General features: G+C 43.9%; 1 protein-coding gene across 2 annotated transcripts in view; it reads left to right on the top strand.

The window, feature by feature from the left end:
* The window catches only part of OXR1 (oxidation resistance 1), a 402,412-nt gene that overhangs the window by 68,488 nt on the left and 307,495 nt on the right, over positions 1-26,429 (top strand). For both annotated transcript variants that reach the window (XM_083186876.1, XM_083186874.1), the window contains exon 2: positions 17,705-17,779. In XM_083186876.1, the coding sequence (XP_083043002.1) occupies positions 17,763-17,779 (17 nt within the window). In that variant the 5' untranslated portion in view covers positions 17,705-17,762. The remainder of the gene's footprint in view (positions 1-17,704; positions 17,780-26,429) is intronic.

The raw sequence follows: 26,429 nt of genomic DNA, 5'->3' as shown, positions 1-26,429 counted from the left end.
AGTTTGATATCGGAATTTAGCATGGGTTTATAGATAAGGGGATATGTTGAGTCCTTGCCCGCTTTTAGAATGCTTCAAGCATTTTATGTGGAAACAATCCTTAGGAAGTTCCCACCTCAGATACCTGCAGCAGGACTGGAATAAGAACAGACAGAAATGTAGTACAACATTTATTGGAGAAGCGTAGTATAGGCTGCAAGTTACTTCTTGACTCGAGTATGGACTTATATAGGGAGAAGTTGTCGGTGTCAGATTTATGTTGAGTCACCAAGGAAAGATGTCCCACGATTGACTGCCTCGAGGGCGCACCAAAAGTTTGTCGGAGAAGTGCCGGCAGGGTTACTAGAAGTCAGAAATGAAGTTCTGGATACCTTGTTTCTGCTCTACCAAGAATAAAAGGAAATTATTATATTTACAGGATCTAGTGGTTCCAGTGGTTCCCAACCAACTCAAGTACCCCCAACAGTTCACGTTTTCCAGGTCTCCACACACATATTTGCTAGTGAAATAATTGTTTCCACCTGTGGATATTATAAAATGTGTAAGTGAATAATGAGTACACCTGTGTACCTAACGGGTGTCGTGAAAAAGTGAACTGTTGGGGGTTTGCGCGGAAGAAGGTTGGCACCCCTAACCTCCCTCCTAGCAGCCAACCTCCCACACACAGCCTGACGCTACCCCCTTTTAAGTGCCTAATCCTGACTACCAACCCAGCAGTCTAACCCTAACTTCCACCTGGCAGCCTAACCAGTGGCAGTTTTTACCCCCCCCCCCCCCCAGGTAAAATCCACCACTGTGCTCAATAAAATGAAGCCAAATTGAGTCTGTGAGACTGCCCTGGCTTCACTGTGACTGGCAGTGACTTCTTATTGGAAGTCCGACCTGCCAATAACAAGGGCAGTCCCAATGGGAGGTGTTCTCTCCCTCTGGGATGCGTCTATGGGCTGCTATGGCTGCAGCCTATAGAATCCGGGGTATGCGCATGTGCAGTTTCAAGGCCGATACTGAGACCACAGCAGGGACCAACGGGAACAGTCCCTGTTACTTGCCGATGTCGGCATACTGACTCTTTCAAAGATCCAGTGCAGGTGTTTGAATGGTAGTCTGGATGCCGGCAAGGTTATAGTGAATGTCAACATCCTGAACCTGCAATGTTGACTGCATCCCTATACAAGCAATGAACTGTTGCTTTTGGTAAAGCCGATCTTTCGCTGAACTGCGTTATAGTCCGACATCCATCTTGCTATTTGGATATTCACGGAGAGCTGAGCGGCGGCACTTGTCTTGTGCTGTAGATGTAATACTCAGCTTCTGTTTCCATCTGGTGTTTATAAGAATGTGACAGGGCATGTGACAGGGCACGCCAGGGTTGGTAGTCAGTAACGCGGCAGATGTGGGGCCATAGGTTGCTCAAGCCTGCTCTAAAGATACAGCAGTATAGAAAATGCATAATCATAGAGATCAGATCAGAGATCAGATAAATCACAGCTGTCCACATGGATAAAACACACAAAGATCTCAAGTCCTCCAGATCTAAAAGCTGAGATTTACACATTCTCAGCATCAAGATCTCTAAAAGCAGAAAACAAGTATTTGCAAAGCTGGAACGCACCATTTTAGGGTTTCTTAAATGCAATTTGTCAATAAACACAATCTGTACCTACATTATTATTATTATTATTATTATTATTATTAAGGTTATTATTATTTATATATGTTTTATTTGTTAATTATTAAACACACACACACAAACACATATATATATAGATAGATAGATAGATAGATAGATAGATAGATAGATAGATAGATAGATAGATAGATAATAGACGGTTATAGCCACAATCAATGCATAATGTGGGAAGTATCTGCTTATCAAAGAAAACAATGAAAGCTGCATGCAAGGGATACACAGTGTTAATGTATATATATATATATATATATATATATATATATATACGAGTAGAAAAGTGGGAGACACTCACCGGACTTGCTGAAGCAAAAGTTTTTTAATGGTACATACCACCTTTCAAATCACCATGTGCATAACAGTGGGTACAGGTCGACGTTTCGGTCCTGGCTGGACCTTTATCAAGACCCCCTTTCTGCCTCCTCCAGTGTGGAGGAGGCAGAAAGGGGGGAGGCAGAAAGGGGGTCTTGATAAAGGTCCAGCCAGGACCGAAACGTCGACCTGTACCCACTGTTATGCACATGGTGATTTGAAAGGTGGTATGTACCATTAAAAAACTTTTGCTTCAGCAAGTCCGGTGAGTGTCTCCCACTTTTCTACTCGTATATATTTGGAAGCACCCAGGATTGGGACTTTCTGGCTTCAGGCACCCCGGCAGTTGGCTCAAGGATTGGGAGAGTGCTATCCTCTACGATATGGATATATATATATATATATATATATATATATATATATATATATATATATATATATATATATATATATATATATATATATATATTACCAAGGTGGCGGCACTCGCTTCAATAAATCAATATGGAGTCGGCATAAGTGGTAGACGTTTCGAAGCCAATTTATTTATGTTGCTTCTTCAAAAGGAAGTATGTTCTGATGAAGAAGCAACATAATTAAATTGGCTTCAAAATGTCGACCACTTATGCCGACTCCGTATTGATTTATTATAGCGATTGCCGCCACCTTGGTACTATATTGGATCCTCAGGGCCGGGGATTTCCTGGATGGCACCGCAACTTGAAAACCGGTGAGGAGTGCTACTCCGACTGGACAGTTATATATATTATATATATAGGATGAACTCCTGGTGACGAAGCGCGTAGGGGTGTGGCCTAGCGTCAGACGAAGGTGACGATGCAGCCGCTCTAACCAGACCGCTGTGTCTGTGGTGTATACGCTGTAAGCTGCGGTTGTCTTAAACCGCTTTTATTGGGGGCGTGGCTTGGCGGCCATTCTGGGAAGATGCACCTAGACGGAGCTCCGGGCGACGCTAACTTCAAAACACAGCTAATTGCCTGATCCAGCACCCCCGGAGACTCTCATCGCCTCCGGAACGTCCCCAGAGCCTGCCGAGCTAGTTGCAGAGCCGGGGAGGGAGTAAAACCCCTCCTGCAGGCTGCGACGCTCGAGGCCACCCAGCAGCGCCCGCCATCTTGGGAGGCCGCGACTCAGACGGCTCAGACAGCAACAGCAGAGAAGGACATTGCTTCCATTCCAGAGACAAGCGCGGACTCACAGCACCGAGCGGGGACCCATCTCTGCACTCCCAACACCCAGCACAGCCGACCAGCAGGAAAAAGCAAGGTACTGAACATCGCCCTCCCTGTAGTGCTGCAGGACAGGGACGTGGGGCCAGTAATCATACGCGCAGACACGCTGGCGCTGAGGCTACAAACACCCCAGCAGACTAGCAGGGCTCAGAAAAAGGCTGACTCAGTCACCCTTATATAAAAGACCAGGTACAAACACCTACACACGAAGGGGCAAAATATTCCAGAGGAAACCATTCCCCTCATAGCACCTCAGCACCTCAGTACCTCAGTACCTCAGTACCTCATCAAACATTAAACAGTCAGTTTAAAGAACTGTGCACTGGGTCACAAACAAACAAACGCAGAACTCTGTCCCTAACAAAGTTAGTGCCGCAAACTCCTAATAACTGCTCCTCTGATCCTTTGGCTACCCTTAGCAACTCACTAAAAAGAGGCAAATACAAACCAACAGGAAGGAGAAGGACCAGTCAGCCCCTTGAGTTTGGCACTTAACAGTACTGACATGGAATCGGAATAACCACTAACTAAAATCCCATCCGGAAGTGGCTACTAATCACAGCAACCAACACAGACACCGACTGGCATTCACTATACCCATCCCCCTCCCCCCCCCGAGTCGAACCTACCATGGAAAAAAACAAATCAACCCCCTCGCCCCAACGCTCAGCACAACAGAGTGGGATTCAAGTTAAGAGAGGCCCGGGAAACTCTAAATCCTCTGAAACAGAGGCATCCTCCCCTGCACAAAAAAAAGCTATCCTAAACAACCAAGAAGAAGACACAGAAATACATTAATCTTCTAATCTGGTACCGTTAACCTATGATGATATGGTCGATGCAATAACATCAACCATGGCTCCACTGCTGGCTAAAGCAGTGAGTGACATTACATCTCAACTCCAAAACCTCACACATAGGGTGGACACTGTAGAAAACAATGTGGGTGCAATAGCACATGATTTGGCTGGAGCCATGTGCGAAATAAAGAGATTGGAGAAGGAAAACTATAACATCATCAACAAACTCGAGGAAATCGAGAACCGGTCAAGACGGAGCAATCTAAGACTAATAGGTCTCCCGGAATCTGTCAAGGGCCCGGCCCTCGATCTTTTTGTTGGAAACACCCTCCCGCAACTACTTAATGTCAAAGCGGAATGCACATCAATGGTCATAGAAAGAGTACACAGATTAGGCCCTCCCCCACGTCCTGGGGATACCAGACCTAGAGTCCTGATATTTAAATGTTTAAGCTATGTACACAAAATGATACTATGGAGAGCTTCAAGGAAAATCTCTAACTTACAATGGGAAGGCAACAACCTTCGATTATTCCAAGACTTTTCGGCGGAAGTGACTAAGATGCGTAAAACATTTTCTCCAATCTGTAGTAGATTGATCGCTGAGAAAATCAAATTCGCTCTTCTGTACCCCGCGAAGTTGAGAATTTTCTACAAGGACTCTCAATACGACTTTACCTCGCCAGCAGATGCCATTGACTATCTTCGGAGTGAAATTCACAACAATGGGGACAACATCGCTGATACCCCCTAATGCTCCCTTATATAGGGATAGTATCCTTTACTTTATGGATGATATCTGAATATACCTGGACATCTTTATAAAACCCGGTTACCTCCTAGGAGAGACCTTAATGTTGAACGAAGTTTGGCACAACTATTTTGTGCAATTATTAGTTATAATAGTTACAATAGAATGTATAACCTTGTTTTCCTCTGCTTATCTTCACCCCTCCATAAATATTCGACTCTTTTTCCATTCCTTACTCCTTATCACCCTTTCCTAATTCTCTCCCTCCTTCCCCTCTCCCCCCCCCCTCCCTCTCTTCAATTCTATACACTTACATGTGATGCAGACGGATAGGTGTTTTTCAAATTCATGTTCAAGCCATTCCGGAGGGAGTTTGACTCCGGATTTATATGATTAAGTGTGCAGGACACACTTATGTTCTCTATATAATGCTGTTCTTGGGCCGTGGCCTGACAGTTGGCTATAAGAAGATAGCTAGCTCGACTAGCGAGCTCCAAATGTTTAAATGTAAATGTAATTATAATATGTATTGTTGTCTTGTTACCCCCTCCCTTTTGTGTCCCCCCCTTCCAAGGTGTAGCGATGCATCCAAAGCCAAAAGAAAACAACTAAACAGGTATGTTGACGGGCCATCTCACCCCTTACACGCAACATGACAGAAATAAAAATTGGATCCCTCAATGTGGGCGGTTTTAACTCCCCCGCCAAAAGACACAAAATCTTAGTATATGGAAATAAATTAAAATTAGATATCATGTATATTCAGGAAGCTCATTTAATTCCCTCAGAAATGGTTAAGTTACAAATGCTTGGATGGAAAATGATAGCCGCAGCAAGCTATAATTCAAAATCTAGAGGAGTAGTTATACTAATCAGAAAGAACATCCCATTTGAATTAATACATAAAATTGAAGACATTGAAGGAAGATATGTAATAGCCCAGATATCTTTACACACACAAATATACACCTTATGCAATATTTACGCCCCCACGACTTACAAAAAAACCTTCTTTCACAGCCTAGTCAAGCATCTAACCCCATACATAGATACAAAGCTGATACTATGTGGGGATTTTAATCTAACCTCAGATACATACTTAGACAGATCCAACCATAGCGTACGGGCTTTACCGCTCCCTAAACTAGGCGTCCCACAACTAGCATCCACACTAAGACTCATGGACATATGGAGGGTGCTTAATCCCACAGCCAGAGAATTTACCTGCCAATCGGCGGCTCACCACACATTTTCAAGGATCGATTATGTTCTGGGGTCGGAGACCTTGCTCCCGAGAGTCACAGCCACTGAGATCGAGCCAATCGTAGTATCTGATCACTCACTCGTCTGGTTCAAAGTCTTAGTGACAGAAGAGCCATCAACTAGATCTGCCTGGAGATTCCCGAACCACCTCCTTACATCAACCACCTTTACTGACAAATTAAGAAAAGACTGGGAAGAATATTGTTTAAATAACTTACCACATGCCGATTCAGACCCAGCATTGTTCTGGGTTACTGCTAAGGCGGTATTGAGAGGGAACATCCTATCTTATGTAGCCAAATTGAACAAAAGTTACTCATCCGCTTTTTTAGCACTCCAGCAGAAACTAACACTAGCATATACTAGATATCAACAAAACCCCACAACAGGTAACCGCCAACTCTACACATCAGCTAACACACACTTGAATGAATACTTACACAATAGAGGCAACAAATACTTATATAGCATTAATTATCGCTATCATAACTTTGGAAATAAAACGGGCAAACTATTAACAAACATGCTTAACGGAACTAGAAACCCAACCGTAGTCCAACCCCTTAGGCTACCAAATGGACAACTAACCACTTCCAACGTTCAAATAGCTCAGGTCCTAAAAGACTTTTATTCCCATCTATACGCAAATAACCCCCCCACTAAACTACCAGAAGATGTACAGGAGGGCTTGCCCTCTTCACTGTATTCGTCAATAATATTTCCCAAGATCCCAGCTGACAAAACCAGCCCACTTTTAGATCCCATCACAACAGAAGAAGTGGCACTGGTGATAAAAAATCTAAAGAAAGGCAAAGCACCGGGTCCAGACGGATTTGGGAATAGTTTCTACAAAATAATGAAGAACCAGGTTATACAGCCCCTGACCAAGGCATTTAACCACATACTACGAACTAAATCTCCCCCTTCCCTTTTTAACGCAGCATTTATTAAAACGCTCCCGAAAACGGGAAGAGATTTAACAAACCCAGGGTCTTACAGACCGATCTCTTTGTTAAATTCTGACTACAAGATACTAGCAAAAATACTGACTGATCGATTAAAACCTCTAATGCCTTTAATAATCCACCCCGATCAGACAGGTTTCATAATGGGCAGGCAATCAGTAGTGAATGTGCGCAAAACAATAACAGCTATTCAAAAGATGCAAAATACCTCAGATTCCCTCCCACCAGGCATAGTAATCTCTATTGATGCAGAAAAGGCCTTTGACCTTGTTTTGTGGCCCCACTTAATCAAGACAATGGAACTTTTTGGCATCCCCAAGGAGTTCATTGAATATGTCAAATTACTATATTTTAAACCAGTCTCCCAAATAGTAACCAACGGGCAGATATCAGAGTATTTCCAACTTTATAAAGGAACTAGACAGGGCTGTCCCCTATCCCCCCTTTTGTTCGCCATAGCCATTGAGCCCTTGGCCCTTACCCTACGCCAATCCAAAGAATTCACTGGAATTCATATAAATAGACATGAACTAAAATTATCACTTTTTGCCGACGATATGATCCTCTACGTCACAAATCCTCAAAAATCAATACCAGCCATTCTCTCCCTAATTCATAGATTTAGTCTAATATCGGGATATAAAATTAACTTAGACAAGTCGGAACTCCTTCATGTAGGAAAACACACAGCGGACACGTCCAACGACCCCATCCTCAATAAATTCAAGTTAGCCCAGACCCAGATAAAGTACCTAGGGGTAAACATCACAAACAAAACCGAAAATCTATATAAAGCAAATTACTCACAAATTATCGCAAAAACCTTAGCACTTTTAGAAACGTGGAACCAAATGCCTCTCTCGCTACTCGGGAGAGCAGCGCTAATCAAGTCCATTATATTCCCCAAAATATTTTATTTCATTCAACTTCTTCCTATGGCCCTTAAACAAATAGACATACAAAAAATAAATTCAGCACTTACTAAATTTTTATGGAGAGGGAAAAGAGCGAGGATTGCACTTTCTAAACTAATACTACCCAAATCACAAGGAGGTCTCCGAGTACCAGATTTTAAGGCATATACTGCCTCGGTTCTATTTAGATACGCTAGTGACTGGCTGTTGGAGAAATCTATATACACTGATTATAATTTGGATTGTGCAAACTTCTATCCATTTTCCCCAGCGGCACTGCTCCATCAGAAATATACTGACATACCGAAAACACTGCTAGATAACATTATCTTCAAAGATACGTATCTCAATTGGATTTACTTACACAAGAAACTTAAGCGGGACCCACATACTTCCCCTTATATGCCGCTATGGGGCAACCCTAGCTTCCCCCCTTCATTGACCAATGCTACGATCTTGAAATGGAAACAAAGTGGCTTGTCTCTCGTGACCAAGGTCTTCGACCCGGGAGGAGGAATTCTGCCCTTTAGCACATTGGCACAAACATATGCACTGCCGAGGTCCCCCTGTTTTATCTATATCTCCAAGTAAGACATTATGCACAAACATTAAACCTCACACCAAATAATAGCTTGCTCCCCCATCCAATTCTCAAAATTTTAACTTTCAGAACTACAGGGAAGTATAAATTAAACTTATTATACCCCTATCTTATCGAAGCCAACACTACATTTGAAAATCAAATCAAAAATCTAGAGAACAAATGGCAACCCGAAATAATCCTCGAAAGGGATATGCCGCTAAATACCATAGAAAACTACTGTGCATTAACCAGATACTTGACTTCGGCATATCTCCAGGAAACACATTTAAAATTTATACACAAATCTTTTATTACCCCAGCTCAAAGGAAATATATGGTAGCAGACGATCCAGGACATTGCTACAAATGCTCAATGAGCAACGCGAAATTTATCCATTGCTTCTGGGAATGCTCGAAAGTGCGCAGATTCTGGTATAAAACTATTAACTATACCAATAATATTCTTCAAACTTCAATAACAATGACTCCAGAGGTCTGTCTCCTATTAGACTTCCAAAAAGCTGGGGTAAACTCTACTTTAAATCCTACCTTAACGCAATACACTCCGATATTAGTTCTAATATTTACCTTAGCAAAGAAACTAATTTGAAAGCACTGGATAAAAAAGACAGCACCCAGTATTCAGGAATTAAAATCTTTATTACTACAATATTTATACTTCGATCTTAAGTCTACAATGGTACAGGAAAATAGTAACACACACAAATTCCAATTAAAATGGCATAAATACATATTATCCCTTGATCAAGACTCCAGACACACCATTATGAATTACTTTGAAACTTCCTCGTGGAATAGAGTCAACCCCTTGATCACGGAGAACGCAACAGGGAATAGAAATCATAACACCACTTCCTAAAGGTTTGGAACATGGAGTTACAGTAAGGACTCAGAATAGCCTACGTAGATCCCCTCAAGGTAAATGAGCTTCCATGACGAATGAGGCCTGCGGGAAAAAGAGATGACACGTTGACATGCAGACTCAAGCTGGCAAACTTGAAAAGAATACCCCAGACAAGTACAAGAATTTGTCGACTCCTGCTACACACTAGGAAAAATTAATCTAGGCGAAGGAGACACTGCTACCCCTTGCATACCCCCCCCCCCCCACCCCCTCCCCCTTCTGTCTTCGTCAATGTAAATTGTATGTTTATGTTTATGTTTATGTCTAAGCAGGTATACGATATCACATAGGTGTCAATTACCTAGTTAACTATTATGGTGAACGTTACGAACTAAGTTCTAGCTTAAGAAGTAGTAAGCTTCTAACTTGATTCTCTCTTTTTTAGATAAGCTATTATGACTGGGAACCATTCTAGAAATTATCTACTTAAGCTAGTGTTGAAGTTATACTTTCATTTCTCTTTATTGCTTTCTCTTATCCATGATTGATACTTAGATAGACAGCATTTCTAGAGCCATTAACTATTTAAAGGGATAAATATTCGTACATTGCAGGGAATGTCGTAAAGATATACATATGCATGTTCCGAATACGTAACAACATTGTGAAGTGCAATCTAATGTTTAACCAATGACCAATCAACGTATAACCACTGTATAACCATTGTCTGACACTGATCAGAAAGACACTATTGTTTTGTCACATTTTGTCTCGCATTACTTGAAAGAAAAACCAATAAAAAGTAATTAAAAAAAAAAAAAAAAAAAAAACGCTTTTATTGGTACGTGACCCATTGATTGTTGTTTGTGAGTGGTTTTTATGGAATAAAGAAACTTTTCCTACTGATGCACACACTATGGAGTGCTTCCTTCTTTTTTAGAAAATCCATTTGTTCACACATCCAAGTGAAACGCGGGAAGCTGCCGATTGCTGAACTGTGATCATAAGTGTATATCGAATTATTCACCATCTGGGACTGTTGGTTCCTTAAAAGACTACAGCTCAGGACTTGCGCATTATTGTTACTTTTTATATATACAGTATATATATATATATAGCAAGGGAACGTGTGGCACACATGATGTAAGACTTGAAAAAAGTTGTTTAATACAACTGAAACGTTGTCCACGCAAATGGCTATCTGAGTATTTTTTATCGTATTTATTCTGAGTGCCGCACCTTCTCTTGCTGTATTTATTATCCCTGCGAAGGCACCAGACATTCTTCCTACTGCATTGTGCCGGCCTGCTAACGTTATATATATATATATATACCTCTGATGAAAACCGTTTATTTCGGTTGAAACAGCTGTCAGGTGTACAGCTGTCGTTGTGTGCAATCATGTTTGTACAATAAATCAACTTTCCTTCACCATCCACCCGTGTGCCGGTTCCTATCCTTCTACAACCAAGGGGGGGTAAGTGCTTTTCATGTTCTAAAACTTTATGTTCCTGGCACCGGGATTTTTTTCTATTTAGAGTGCCATCCTGCAAACCAAACGTCTATATATATATATATATATATATATATATATATATATATATATATATATATATATATTATACAGCGCCCCTAGGGATTCGCAGCACCCACTTACAAAACAGTTACAGTTCAAGACAGTATAGGACTAGTACAGCTGGGTGCATTAACATATCTGCATCAGAAGACGGCACTTAGATAAGTATTAGGGTGGCACTAAACCAAGGAGGGGCCTGGCCATGATGACGCAATTGCAATGGCCACACCCCAACACAAGGGCTCAGTTGTTGAGCTCTACCTCCAGCCCTGGCCCTTTCACAGCACACCCACCGGCCCCGCCCCCAGCTTCCTCTTTCTGACTGACCTTTCCCATAGAGAAGCTCAGCAAATTATGCCATTTCATAGGAAAAGCAGCGAAAGTGAGAAAAGTTGCAGAAGATCACAAATGATCCAGGTGACAATCCAGATCCTGACAAAGTGGATAAAGCCAGGAACCAGCTGTGGAGCAGCACCTGCATTCCTTAATACATGGGAACGCGTTAACACATGACATGCCGATAGCCCTCCAGGCAGCATTCAAAGATAAAGCTCTGATGAGGAAAATGTCATTGTAAAAGTAAAAGAGTTTGTAAATACTTGAAAAGTATTAGATTCATAGGGGTTAATTTACTGGGATGGGAGTTCTATTAAAGATGGGATGTCCCATAGCAACCAACAAGGGTATTTTTATTATCTAATAGAAGGTGCTAAATAAATAATAAGTAGAATCTGATTGGTTGCTATGGGAAACACGCCATTTTCTATAGACCTTCCATCTTAGTAAATTTACCCCATATTAATAATTGTTTAAAATTATTATTTTGCACTTTTCTTTGGCGTCAATTATGTATCCACTTTAAATGACAATATACTGTACATTATCGCTTTACACCAACGTACAAAGTACAAACGTCCCGCGCTAATGATGAATAAATGCAAAACAATTTGATGCGCTGGGATCGCTGTTTCTCAAACTTTCCTTGAAAACTGTAGCCGTCTTCCTGTAATTTGTATCGATTGAACTGATTGGCTGACAATACATTTTTCTCTTGCCAGTCTATTTATAATACACTCACAGAGCCAACGGGATCTGAGAAGCATTTGTGCCTCTGGGCAGTTATTTTCCTTGTCACTCTGGACAGAAATCAATGTAAAATCAAGGACATGAATTCTCCTGGGCACACTTATCTACCACAGACTTCAGCACAGCAACTTCAGGCTCTGCAGTGAGCGTCGAGTTTTAAAGTTACAGTAAAAAAAAAAATAACAGGAACGACTTGCAGTGTATACATAATTCATACTGTCGTCGGTTGGTGTCGATTAGCAATGCTCTATTTCAGGGCCGGTGCTACCACTAGGCCTAGGGCGGCGGCCACTGGAGGGCGCCTCTTCAGCCCAACATTTGAATCAAATATAGTTGTGACCATTCTAAAAACCATCCCTGGTCCCTGCTGCTGCCTAGCGCTGCTACCGCTGGTGGTGAGACACTGGTCCCAGCTGCCGGTCGCCCCTCACCATTGGCGTCAGCGGGGAACAATGCCTCCGTGGCAGCAGTGCTAGGCAGTCAGCGGCTGCAGCAGGGACTAGGGACGGGTCTCCCCACCAGCCGCAGAAGAAGGAACCAGCGCAGCCGCAGCGGTGAGTGGCACTTCCTATTCCCCCCCGCCACCCCCCCCCCCCTTCCCAGGGTAATGACGCGGCGGGTGAGAACCGCAGCGTCGTCCCCCCGGAGCGCCGCGATCACCAGCACCCCCCTCTCCTGTACAGCGGCCGGGTGAGCACTGGAGCACCCCCTCCCGCCTGGGGCGCTCCGGTGCCTTGCACCGGCACTGCTCTATTTAGTTATTGTGACACAGACAGGTCTTAACCCCTTAACGCGCCCCGTTCCAATGGAGCTCCCCGTTGATCCCCACCGCCTCCCCGCACCCCCCCTTTATATCTGCCTATTTCCCGGGCAGGGTTCCTGATCCCCGCCACCGAGTGACTGGGACGCACGTGCGTGTGAGATGCTTGCACGTCCCAGTCAGCTGGAGCCCCTCTCCGCCAGCGCTCGCCAGCAGTGACATTCTGGCGAGCCCTGGAGATGAATGAGAGGGGCTCCATCCGTAGCTTTAATCAACTGTTTAGAACAGTGATTTTCAACCTTTTTACCTTGCGGCGCACTAAATTAGATTTTAAAATTGCCAAGGCACACCATGATATCCCCACAGGACAAAACACATTGGCCCCCACAGGAAAAAAACAAACCTATTGGCCCCCATATAAAAAACAATCACACTGGTCCTCACAGGTAACACAAATAAAATATATTGGCCCTTTACATGAAAAGAAGAGACCAGTAAATAACAATGGAACTGGTGGGGTCTGTAAACTGGTTTGGGCATCTCTAGATCTGGGGGCACACTTGAGAATAGCTCAAGGCACACTAGTATGCCACGGCACAGCGGTTGAAAAACACTGGTTTAGAAACTTGACACTTGATCTTTGATAAAGCCGCCGACAGACGAAGGCGGGGAAACGCGTCAGGTCTGCACAACTTTTATCCATCCAACGCCGGCCGGCACGCGGGAGTCTGACTTGAGAACCTGGGCAGAAGTTGCTTAATAACAAATTACTCTGGCATTCATCAACAGATACCATTTCAGCAATTTCCCCAGATAATGGATACATTGTCTCAAGATGTCTCAAACAAACTCCTGTGGTCTCTACATACTTTTAACTTTTTACAAAAAAAGTCTTTTTTCAATTTTATTTAATATTTTTTATCAATATTTTTCTCCTTTTATTTTGTATCGGCCGGTACCTATATGTATAATTATTAAATGTTATGATATTAATTTTTATGCTTATATATTATCATTGAATTAACATAAAATGCTTTATTAATTATTAGCCATTCACCTGGCTTTTATTATTTTTTATTATTATTATTATTATTGATACTATTCCTGCTGATTAATTCATTTTGGTTAAATGACATTGAGCGGTTCCCAGCGCGACTTCTTTTGGTATTTTTTGTCTTACACACTTTATATTATAGTGCAGGTGGTCACTCTCTGATGGCTGTTTTACATTCCATGAACTGATGCTCTTTGATTGGCTGTTTTACATTCCATGAATTGTGATTGGTTTGCTCCCCCAAATGGTGTTGGTTATTTGATGCTTTTCTTGGCAAATTGAATTTGCAGGAAACAAACCTCAGAAATGTTACCCGAAACACTTTGGCCCATTTCTGAACAAAATTCCCTTACCTTTGGGCTGATTCAGACCTGTTCATTTGGGCATGAATTTGGCCTCTTTCCCGATGTTCGGGGTTTGCACATGTGTGATTATACGCATGTGCGAACCCCAGGAGCGAATGGCTTCGGCGAGTTTAAAATTCGCCGGGTCGTTCGCTTGAGGAGGGGAGGGAAGGGGGCAGACAGGCGGCTGGAGCAGGTTAGCTCCCAGTGTTTTATGGGTGTCCCCATAGAAAAGCTGGGCGTTCCCTTCTAATGCAGACGTGGCGAAGCCTACTTGGGGTGGGTGGGTGACGTCGAATTCGGAAGACGTTCGGGTGGGCGGCGGGCGGATTGCATCTGTTTGCTAGGCTATGATTCTATGTTGGGTGTGTGCACCCAACATAGCGGGTGTTGGGTGCGTGCACCCAACATAGCGGGCGTGGACCTGCGTGGACCCGCCCATTTCCATTGTCGGCGGCCATCGAAAGGTGTGGGCAACCCCTGCAGCATGTGAATGGATGTTTACGTTTAACATCCATTTGCATTCTGTGCGTGGGAACACACGCTGCAAGGGGGAGCGGGCGGCCCGGCATTCGCGGGGCAGGCGCGGTTTGGTGGACTTGCAAGGCTGCGAATCAACCAGAATAATCCCCTTTGTCTCATAATAAACCTACTTGTTACTGATATATTATTGTAGAATGGGCGCCCCACCCACCACCTTCTTAGTTTTTAGTCTCGTCTTGTCTCCAAGGCTGAAATGATTTATTATATGTTATATAACTTGGAGACCAGACACATTTTTAGATGCCTGGAATGCTAATTTCCCCAACTACCAAATGAATGTGACTTGCCTTTAGATTATGATTGTTCTGCATTACTTAGCAATAATATGTACTGGATGATAGGGATTTAATCAGATCCATCTTAGACAGAATTGAACTCTTAAGTCGACTTTCTGGCATTATCCCATCAAAGCAGCTTATGTAACAAGACTTCTCTCTTCTGTGTTTGGGTAGAATTCTAGCTGAATAAATTGCTTTTCCTCTCAGTTGTCCATTGCTGACATCTATTAAGTTTTTTTAATCAAATTTCCTCCAGGGGGAGAAAAAAAACAACCTTTGTTCTTTTGGCAAAGGTTCTTCCCCGTTTTATCACATCTCTCAATTTCTCCAGGTCTGGCCTAAAACTATTTTGGGGGGGTACATGAATATAGATTTGAGTGCCCTTCAGTGGAATAGGCAATGTTAATCACAGATACAGTAAAAGCCCTATAGGGCCTTTATATCAAGGTGGTTGTTATAAAATGATTACAAAAAACATTAGTTTCCGCATCATTTTATTTATCACTGCTTTGTACTAAGGGGGAGATTTATTAAGCTCAGTGAAGCGATAAAGTGGCTGGTACTTTATCACCAGCCAATCAGATCTTAACTGTCAAGCTAAGCTGGCCATACATCTACAGATTGATTGTCAGATTGGGCTGGTTAGGACACAATCCTGGTAATATCTGAATGACAGTTTTTGGCAGTTTTCCAGCTTTTTAAATCAAATGAGCAACTGTATTTGCTCTCATCCATTACCAGGTTTTTGTTCCAACCAGCTCAATCTGACAATCGATCTGTAGATGTATGGCCAGCTTTACAGACGGAGTTTAAAAATAACAATTAGGAGCTGAAAGTACCAGCTACTTTATGACTTCACTGAGCTTAATAAGTCTGCCCCTGTGAGTTTAATGCAGGAGATGCGTCCGGCCTCAAGATGGAATGTAGCGGCAGAAAATCGGCATGTGTGGTGTCCCATGTCGAACATGCCTCGAGCTGGCTTGCTCGCTCCTATCTCCCCCTGTTCTTTCCCCTTTTCCATTCAGCTACGCCTTTTCTTTCCCCGGTTTTCCCATCTCCCCTTGTTCTTTACTGTTTTCCCATCTCCAACTGTACTCTCCCCTGTTTCTCCCACCTCCCCCAGTTCTTTCTCCTGTTACTCCCATCTCCCTAGGGATGTCTTTTAGAGGGTAAACCATCGAAGGTACCATTGTTGGTTAAACCTGATGGTATAAATCCATCTTCAATGAAACTATTGATGGTGTCACGCCAATGCATTAACCCCCCCCCCCCAATGGTCATCCCATCTGGGCTGCCAGACAGAGCCATGAGTGGAGCATTGTCATAGGGCTAGAGGCGGAGATAGGCTCACCATCCCGGCACCTGGTAGGTGGGTGGAAATTGGATGGTCATTTACCACTCAATAGAAAAAGTATTTCACATTATAGACCACCAATGGTTTTGAGACATTGATGATTGATTGCCATCCCTACATCTCAACCCTGGTTCCCCATCTCTCTATGTTCTTTTCCCTCTTCCTCCTGTCTCTGCCTGTTCTTCCCCCTGTTTCTCAAGTACAGGGCACTAACTTTGAGTGTGTAAGTGGTGCTACCTTCACTATGGCACCTACATTTGGCTTGCAGGATACCTTTGGATGCCCCTGGCCCTCCTCTTCTATTATAAACGTTCTATTATAGTCTTAACTGTATTATAGACATTAGTAGTAGTAGTAGTACGTTTATTTAAGGCACCACAAAGTGTTTGCAGCGCCGTACATAGCAAACAAAAAACAAATTATAAGGTAACGTACAGGGTGTGTTGATAAAATACAGCATAAATAGGGGTATAGCTGATAGAACCAAAATCAGCATCAGTTCTGAAGTAGATGTGGAAATTGTCGAGGAGACTGAAGATGAAGTAGAGGAAGGGAAGAACAGGGCAGGAGCGATGGTGAGGTAAAGAGGTAGGGTGAGTACGTGAGGAAGGAGGACCCTACTCATAAGAGTTAACAGACTAAAAGGAGGTGGGTGGACGAACAAAAAACAATAGGATATGTAGGAACGGATGGAGGGGTAGGGTAGGCAGGATAGGAGGAGCGAAAGAGGTTAGGAGGAGGGATAGGCTAAATGGAAGAAGTGGGTTTTGAGGGAGCACTTAAAGGAGGTAAGGGAATCAGAAAGCCTGATGGGTGGCGGGAGGTTGTTCCAGTGCAGGGGGGGGGCAGCGCGAGAGAAGTCTTGGACACAGGAGTGGGAGGAGGTGATTAGGTAAGAGGTCAGTCGGCGGCCGGCAGCGGAGCGAAGAGGACGGGAGGGATTGTGGATAGAGATCAGGTTTAGTCATTACAGATTAGAAAGGGTGTTAGTTAGGTATCCATATTGTACCACCATAACTATATATAATTTGGGGGGGGGGGATGCAGAGTGATATATCTGCAGTGAGCACAGATATTGGATGTACCCGCAGCTGGCCCAGACCTGGCGCATATGCTGCTGATGACCAGGAACCAGCTCAGCACGTCGGTGTAACTTGCTTATGTTTGCATGCAACTTTTTCATTTATAGTTTCGCATCCAACTCAGCTTCACCCCATCACTGTGTCTATTATAAATACATGCAATGGAGTTTTGGTGACTTTCTCTGTTCTGTATGTTCTTATTTAATTGAGAGCTGGATCGCTTGTGTTTTGCAGGTCTATCAGACAAGCCAAAGACGATTAGTCTTGAATGTGAGACAGCGCATTGATCAGAATGTTCAGCAGCAGAAGGTGAGGTTTTGGCTTTATCGCTCAATCTATTCCTGGAATATGGATCAAATGTTCTACGTAAAGATTTGCACATGGTTACTGAAGATGGTGTTTGATGCTGAGAAATGTCACTGTTGTTTTAATGAAAACGCTATATTGGCCTTAAAGATGTTGTATAGTGATATTCTATTTCAGAAGAACTTTGTAGGCTTTTGAAGCAGAATAAAGCCAAGATGTATGCCTGCAAGGGGCTGCTTCAAAAGCAGTTCACTTGTTAGAAGCTGGGTTTGTAGTGTGCTGTTTGCCCACTGGGGGCACTGTTTGGTTGGTGTCTAAGTAGGCTATGTATCAAATCCTTTATAGATAACATGTGAAGCTGTTTCTCATAGCAAGCAACCAGATTATATCTATTATTTATCTAGTGCATTCTATAAAATGATAGCCAGAACCTTATTGGGTGCTATGAGCAATAATTCCACTTATCATCTTTGAAAGGTTTGACAAACCTCCCTGATACATGATACTTCTGATCAGAGGGCTCTGCTCAGAATGGCTGTGATCAATGACTTCTGTGGCACACATGGGTAGATTTATGAAGCAGTGATATGGGAGAAGTGATAAAGTGCCTGGTACTTTAACACCGGCCAATCAGCTCCAGACTGTTAAGTTACAGACTGGTTTAAAAAAGGACAGTTAGAAGCTGATTGGCCGGTGATAAAGTACCAGTTTATCACTTCTCTTTCCATGTCACTGCTTCATACATCTACCCCACAGTGCCTACTGATTGAGCTGTGGTGGCTGCACATTGAACAGAGGCAGAAAATCCATACTCCAATAGGACTAGTGCACAGGTTCTCAAACTCAGTCCTCAGGACCGTACACAGGTGTTGTTTTTTCAAGTCACTTGTGGATGTTGGTGATACGCAGAAACCTGGAGAACACGACCTTTGCGGAGCCCTGAGGACCGAGTTTGAGAACCACTGGTCTAGGCCGTGTCATCTAGTTCTGACTTCCTGCTGAGTGTTCATAAACGTTCCACAGCTGGCTGCACCCATACCATACATCATTCTCGCCAACTTTACTTAAAATAAAGACACAACATCTGTATTGGCAGGGAAAGGTCCACGTTTTAATTTGGAGGAAGGCCTATTTGTACTAACGCTAACAAAAATTCCTCCCTCTAAACTATAGTGATGGGGTGAACGGTTTAATGGAAATATTATAAAAAATTAAAATACTTAAGGGCCTCCTGCCCTTATGTAGAAGGATGGACCCACTGCCGCTATCTTGTCTAGAAACTCAACTCGCAAGGGAAGAGCTCTCCTTACGGGGACCTATCCAAAGTTTACAGGGTCCAACTGCTCAGCTCACACGACTTGAGGCCACAGCTCAACTAAAGCGACATAAAGCCCACCTGGTCTGCTGATGCCCTTTAGGTAAAACTGGCATCCACACTTAGGCACTTTCTTTAAAGAAGTTGCCCCCCCAAGGGAAATAACAAACAAAATATAGCTGTTCTACCGTTCTGAGGATGGGATGTATTAAAATACATTGCCACCCCTTGCCGGGCCGCAGCGATGGTAGCGCATATGTATTCACAAACCAGTGACGGAGGCCCCCCCACGATACCTGTGATGTGGTGTGCAGGGGGTCTCCGTCACATCCCTCGCTTCAGCGGCTGTCCCTGGCGCCTCCCCCTGCAGCCAGAAGGACATCCGGCTGTGACTGACATGCTGCTAGGGGGAGGAGGAGTTAGGGCACGGAATGGGAGTCGGGACTAGTGGGGTCTGCAGCCGGTGGCGATAGAAGCCCATAGGCGATAGAAACCCAAAGGTGGCAACACCCTGCCCTGCGAAGATGCCCGAAAACGGGGGTTTACCGCATTTTTCCCTTAGTACATCCCGCCCTGTAATCAGCCAAAGCCAAACAAATCTGACAACCTTCAACCAAAATGCAACACCCTCACAACTACTAGTCAGTGGTACTAGCAAATATTCCAAGTAACAAGGTTCTCTTCACTAATAATAACACTCCTAAACTCCGCTCCACGAATTGAAAAACAACAGGAAATGAAAATCATAATCCTCAAGAATCATACAGTAAATCAATTTGCTTTAATCTTTTAAACTCACTGTCTCTATCAATTTTGCTTTAATTAGTCTGAATCTTTAATGTATGCCAGAACAGAAGGAAATTGTTCTGTATATTTCCACATGCCACTGGCACGCCATCTTCGCTAGAAATGCCAGGTATCTCGTTTCATTTTGTAAACAACGTTTTTATAATCGTCGTTAACAACTTCACGGTAAAATGTGAACTAACAGCTTGTTCTATTAAAAGATCTTAAGAGCTGCTTTTATTGTATCTCCGTCAATATGATTAGTGGAAGGAGATTGCTTGGATTCAAGTTACGAGTTTAAAAACATTGCCTTTTCCAATATCAGGGGACTTTACTAGCGCTGAATTGTTAGGAGTAAAGTGTCTAGGTGCTCCTAAGGTGTATGCCGTAAGAGAATGCTTCTCGCCGACATGCATTTCATTTCTTTCAACCCCTTTCCTCAGGTTCAGTGTTATGCTGTCTTGCTTCTGCTAAGTATACTTGTGGGGAAGCTGTAGAGTACTTCAGGTGGTTTGAAATAAATACCGTGGATATTCTTTCTGTCAAATTAAATAGTTCTAGAGCGGAGAAGAAATTGGCAGAGGAAATGCAGCAGCATAAGTATGTACACGATGAACACAAGGTCAGGTTTGCTAAAAAAGAAAAGGACCCGACTGAGTTTATTCCATTTAATCAAAGAAAGTAAAGCACAATGCTGATTATTTTTCGGCATCCTGAAGAAGGTGTTGCTGTAGAGCAGTTCTACAGACAGCAATAGCAACAGTGCCTCTTCCAGCCATGGTTAACTCGGTAGGCTTGATTGAATGATTATACCAGCAGAAATATGCCGTCGCTGTAAGTGAAAATTAATTTGAGGCTGGACCTAAAAGATAGAAGAGATTACATTTTGCATTAAAATGTCCCATTTCGTCAGGCTTCCTGTTTTTCATGTCTGCTGCCGTATTAGATGCGGAGAGGATTTTTCAGAGGTGTGGCCAAGGGGGTGATTCTGATTTGATCAGAACGGGGCAAATTCCAATGCCCCGTTCCAATGTTTGGGGCTCTGGTCTTTTATGTGCCTATGCAGGCCTCGTTTGCTAATGGCTTTGGTGACTTGCATAGTTGCAGAGCCATTTGTAATGTTAGGGGTAGGCTGGGGGTGGCGGGGACGGGGACGGGGCTCTCCCATAAAAATCCCCTTTGTTTTATGCGCGTCCCCATGAAAACACTGGTCGTTCCCATGGCTACACAGGCGGTGCGGTGCCTGCCCGCACTGTCTTTATCCCGGCAGCCACAAATAAAAGTCAGCGTAAAGGTGCCCATACACGTTACAATTATTGTATACAATATTGTATACAATAATTGTAACGTGTATGGGCACCATTACTTATGTAGTATCTGGGCTGCCGATTTTGTGATTGTATGCCTTACCTTAAGGCATACAATCAGATGCGATGCGATGCGATTCGATGCGATTTTGCATAGGATTCAATGTTAAGAAGGTCCTGTTCATTTCCCCACTATCCAAGTGGGCATAGAGTTGATTTTATATAGCGCGGCGAGCGCAGCGAGCCACCGAGCCCGAAGCGTGGCGAGGGGACGCATATTTCTTAAAAAGTATTCTGTGTCCCCTCGCCACGCTTCGGGCTCGGTGGCTCGCTACGCTCGCCACAGGTTTATATCCAACTCCATGCCCACTTGGATAGTGGGGAAAGGAAAAGGACCCCTTTTTCCCATTGAATTCTATGTTAAAATGGACTCAGACCATTTTAACATTGAATCCTATGGAAAAATCTTGACCATCGCATCGCATACGATTTGGTCGCATGCGATGCGATGTGATCCAATCCGATTTCTAAATCGGACGTCCAGATACTACATAAGTACCAAGTCAGCTTCCACTGACTTTTATTTGCAAAGGCAGGAGATATCATTGGGTACTTGTGTATTTTGGCGGCGCCCCCGATGTCCTTCGTACGATGAACGGATCGCATCGCATGCCATGCACCCGATGGCATACGATGCAACGCGATTTTGCCCCCCTATACGATTAAAAATCGTATAAGCACCCTAAAGGGTGCTTTTGAGCACCCTAATGGGTGCTTACAATGTTAAATGCACCCCCACGCCACCCCCCCAACTACGACCTTTTCATACCCCCACTATCCACGTCGGCGTGGAGTTGAGAATAGGGTGCTTATACAATGTTTAATCGCATCGCATCGTATGGCATCGTATGCCATGTACAATGGCATACAATTTCAAAATTGTATGCCATCGTGCACTATCGTACGATATCGCGTCGCATCGCATACCATCGTATGCGTTATGGTATGCGATGCGATGGGCGCCGCCAAAATACACAAGTACCTATCATTCGATGGTCATGCAAGGGGATGTGTTCTCGCATGGTACCAAGGGGATTCAGTGGCTGGATGGGGGGCGGGGATTCAGCCAGGTGGCGGACGGTGTCTCAGGTGCTCGGTAAGCTGCGATGTTCACAGCAGCTTACTGAGCTAACCTGAATCAGGGCCCATGTACAGATCAGCGAGATCCCTGTCTAAACAGTCTTCATATTATCTCCAGCATTCTGTCTTACTTATAAGTTACAGCGTACGGTAAGCTGACATTTGAAAAGAGAGCATACGGTCCAATCCCCAAGCATCTAAGGGTACATTTACTAAGATGGGTGTTCTATTGAAGATGGGATGTTGCTAAGGGAAAGCAATCAGATTCTACATCACTTGGCAGGGGGCAGGGCCACAAGGACGCAATAAGGCTGGTCACACCCCCAACAAGATGTTCCTTTGGCGGACCGCCCCTTTTCTGTCCCGTCAGTGGCCCCGCCCCCTCTGCTACTCTGAACTGCCTGCCCTCTCCCAGAGAAGGCAGACAGAAAGTAGGTAACCCCGATTTACCCCCTAGTTTCCTGCAATAAGAAGGATATTTTGTACAATTCCATGTACTAAGCAGGTTAATTGTCATTTCATATCATGGACTTTGCAGTTGTAATAATTGGTCATGGAAATATGACAGCGTGCACTGTGCAACTTTCATATATGAAATTGTATATATGAAGCAGAGTTGGTTCTAAAGTCAAAACAATTTCGTTTTATGCAATTTTATATTAATAACAAATGCATCTTATACTCCGTGTCTTTTTAGGAATGCCAAATTGTTTAGTACTTTGAACTTGAAAGAAAACTGCATGAGAAATCTTGCCAATTGTCGCTTATCTTAGTACTGCAGATTCAGCGCTGTAATAACGGAGGCTCGTGTTTTTCAGATAACACTTCTGGTTCCCACATATTCTCCCTGCTGTAATCACGGAACGTGATAACATGTTGTTTTTTTTAAATGTAATTTATTAAATGGGGAGAAAAAAGATTTACAGGCGGACCAAACTGTAAATTCTATGCAGGACATGCTGGGTAATTTCATTCTCATGGTATGTTTAAATATCAATGTCAAATTGGTACTTGTGTAATATCTGGGCGCCCGATTTTTTAATCGCATGCCTTAACTTAAGGCATGCGATGGGACCCGATTTATGGGGTTTTTAAGACGTTCCTGTACAATTAAAAAATCGGTCGCATTGCATGCCATTATAATGGCATGCGATGCGATGCGACGGACCCGATTTTGCCATTGGACCCAATATTAAATTGTACCTCAGACCCGATTTTACATTGGATCCAATGTTAAATGCCCCCCAGACCCGATTTTTCATTGTATACCCACCCTGATGGTTAATTATTAGGTCAAATGCCCCCCCATTGTTAACGCCACCCCACAATCAATGCCAACCCGAAGCATGGTGAGCGCAGCGAGCCCGCGAGGGGCGGCGGTACGCGTCCTCCGACTTTTTCATACCCCCACTATCCACGTCGGCGTGGAGTTGATTTTATATAGTGTGGTGAGCGCAGCGAGCTACCCAGCCCGAAGTGTGGCAAACGGACGCAGAATACAAGCCCGAAGTGTGGCGAGGGGACACGGATTACTTAACATGTATTCCATGTCCGCTCGCCACGCTTCGGGCTCGGTGGCTCGCTGTGCTCGCCACACTATATAAAGTCAACTCCAGGCCGACGTGGATAGTGGGGGTATGAAAAGGTCGGAGGACGCGTACCGCCGCCCCTCGCGGACTCGCTGCGCTCGCCATGCTTCAGGTTGACGTTGATCGTGGCGTGGCATTAACAATGGGGGGGCATTTCACATAGTAATTACCCATCAGGGTGGGTATACAATTAAAAATGGGGTCTGTGGGGCATTTAACATTGCTTCCAATGTAAAATCAGGTCTCAGGGACCATTTAACATTGGATCCAATGTAAAAATCGAGTCGAATCGGTCGCATCGCATGTGATGCAACCGATTTTTCCGACCCAATGTCAAAATCGGGCGCCCAGATATTACACAAGTACCGTCAAGTTTGCTATAGTTGTGTCATAGGTGTATATGGAGATTGGGAAATACTGCATACTGTATAGTTAATAAGTACTGTTTATTAAATAAAAACTCTTCACATTAGTCCAAAAGACTTTGCAGACCAGCTGGGAGCAAGCTAGACCAGCCATAGGGGAAGGCTGTATCGGAACAATTTCCCATTGTGACAAAAACTGGGCAGTGCCGGATTTCCCACTAGACACGTGAGGCACATGTCTAGGGGTGGCACCTGCTGAGGGGAAATGTGCAGCTGCAGCAGGTCAATGCATGAACTCTAAAGGCAGTGTGTTGTTACAGTTCTAACTAATGCCCATTTTAGACCTGTAACCCGGCACTCGAAATGCCGGGTCGTTTTGCCGGATGCAGTCTTACCACCTTTTACACTGAGCAGCATTTTATCGGGTTAAAAATGTCAAACGGGTAATTTGCTAAATTACACAGGTATTCCTTCAGTGTAAAAGGGTGAAGCCGGGTTGCAAATTCTGGGTCGCCGACCCTAGTAAAAAGCAGGGTCGGCGACCCGGGATTTAAGACCTTGGTTAAAAAGGGCATTAAGGAGGAAGAGGCTCATTTTTCTATACTACGGGGAGGGGGAGGCACATTTTCCCCTATGATATAGGAAAGGAGGCCCATTTTATAAAAAATTATTAGCATTTTTTTGTTGGGGGGTTAGCTAATAATTTTGGAGGTTATTCTGATCGGAGCGGCCAAACGTGCGTACGTTCGCTATTAACGTACGCTCTCCGTACACGGCCGTTGGGGTTAAGTCCACCCACAAGTCAGCCGCATACGTACGGCCAGAAACAACGTCAAAGGGGAGTGGCGTACAATTGAGCGTACGCCAACGTACACGGACGGGCCAGCCCTTACACTCCGACAACTGGCGTACAACTGAGCGTACGCCACCGTTTACGGACGTCTCTCGTCCGTCTTCCCGCCGACTTCTTGCGGAAATCTGAGCGTACGCCAGCTTGCACGGACGGGTCGCTATTGTTTTTAATGGAAAACTCAGCTTATGTCACCGCTCGGGAGAGTGAGCGTACGTCCGTGTACGCTGGCATACCCTTCACATATATGGACCTGCAAATCTTGCCTTTCAACTATAATTATGAAAATTAATTAATTGATTGAATTAATTAATGTGCAAAATAGTGGGCATGGGCTTAAAACATTGCTGAAACATCCTTTGTAGGTGTTAGATGTGGTTTATGTTATTGTATCATAAATACAAAACCTATGTTTGTATTAGAGTGAACACGTTGACACATGTCGACTTGTGTAGATTGAGTGTGCTACTGTGTAAAGTCTATGAAAGCACGTAGTGAATGTGTCTAACTGTTTAGCAAATACCTACCTTAGCATATATAAGCAGGTCTTACAAAGATTCTTACCTTAAATTAAACAAACCTTTAAATGTAGAGAAGTATAGAAAGATAAGCTTCCAATGTGTTTGAGTGCTGTGTGTGGCTTGCAGGTAGTGAAATCATGGTTTGGACTTAATAGACTGCAGCATTGCTTATTACATTCAGGTGTATGTGTTTGAGTAGTAATCAGCGTAAATTAGCAAACCCAGGCGCACGCTGGCATGCGGTATCTGTAGGGGTGGTCTGAGCTGGCGGTTGGCGGCCGCCTGTTTGGTGTCCGAAATGAACGGTGCTTTAGGCGATCGTGCGGTAGTAGCACCGCTCATTTTTGGTGCACACCCCCGTGTACGCCCATGTTTACGCCCATTTTCCCTCATTATTTCGGCCGCTCCCCTCAACACGCCCCTATGCCGCCCCATTACCCGTACACTCGCGTACAGGTTTTTTCGCACGGAGAGACCCAGGCCGTAAGCGTTGTGGAGTGTTCGCGCCTGCGCATTAGCGAATGTACGCATGCGCAGATCAAGAAAAACCCCGGAACGTACGCGTACGGCCCGGCCGCACCAACCAGAATAAGGCCCTTTGTGTCTAGGGGTGGCCAGGCTTATAAATCTGCCTATGTGCCTGGGTAGGGGGATCGAAGAAATTAAACATGATGCCTAATTTGCCAATCTCAATCAAAAAATAATTGGGATTGGTGAGTTGATGTTTTTTAACATGCCTCGAATCTTGTTGAACGTTATGGGGAACTCTCATCATACTAA

This window comes from Crinia signifera, chromosome 5 (genome assembly GCF_055691185.1).
Source record: "Crinia signifera chromosome 5, ASM5569118v1, whole genome shotgun sequence".
Taxonomy (NCBI): Eukaryota; Metazoa; Chordata; class Amphibia; order Anura; family Myobatrachidae; genus Crinia; species Crinia signifera.
The sequence above is the reverse complement of the archived record's forward strand: the minus strand, read 5'-3'. Positions and strand labels throughout refer to the sequence as shown.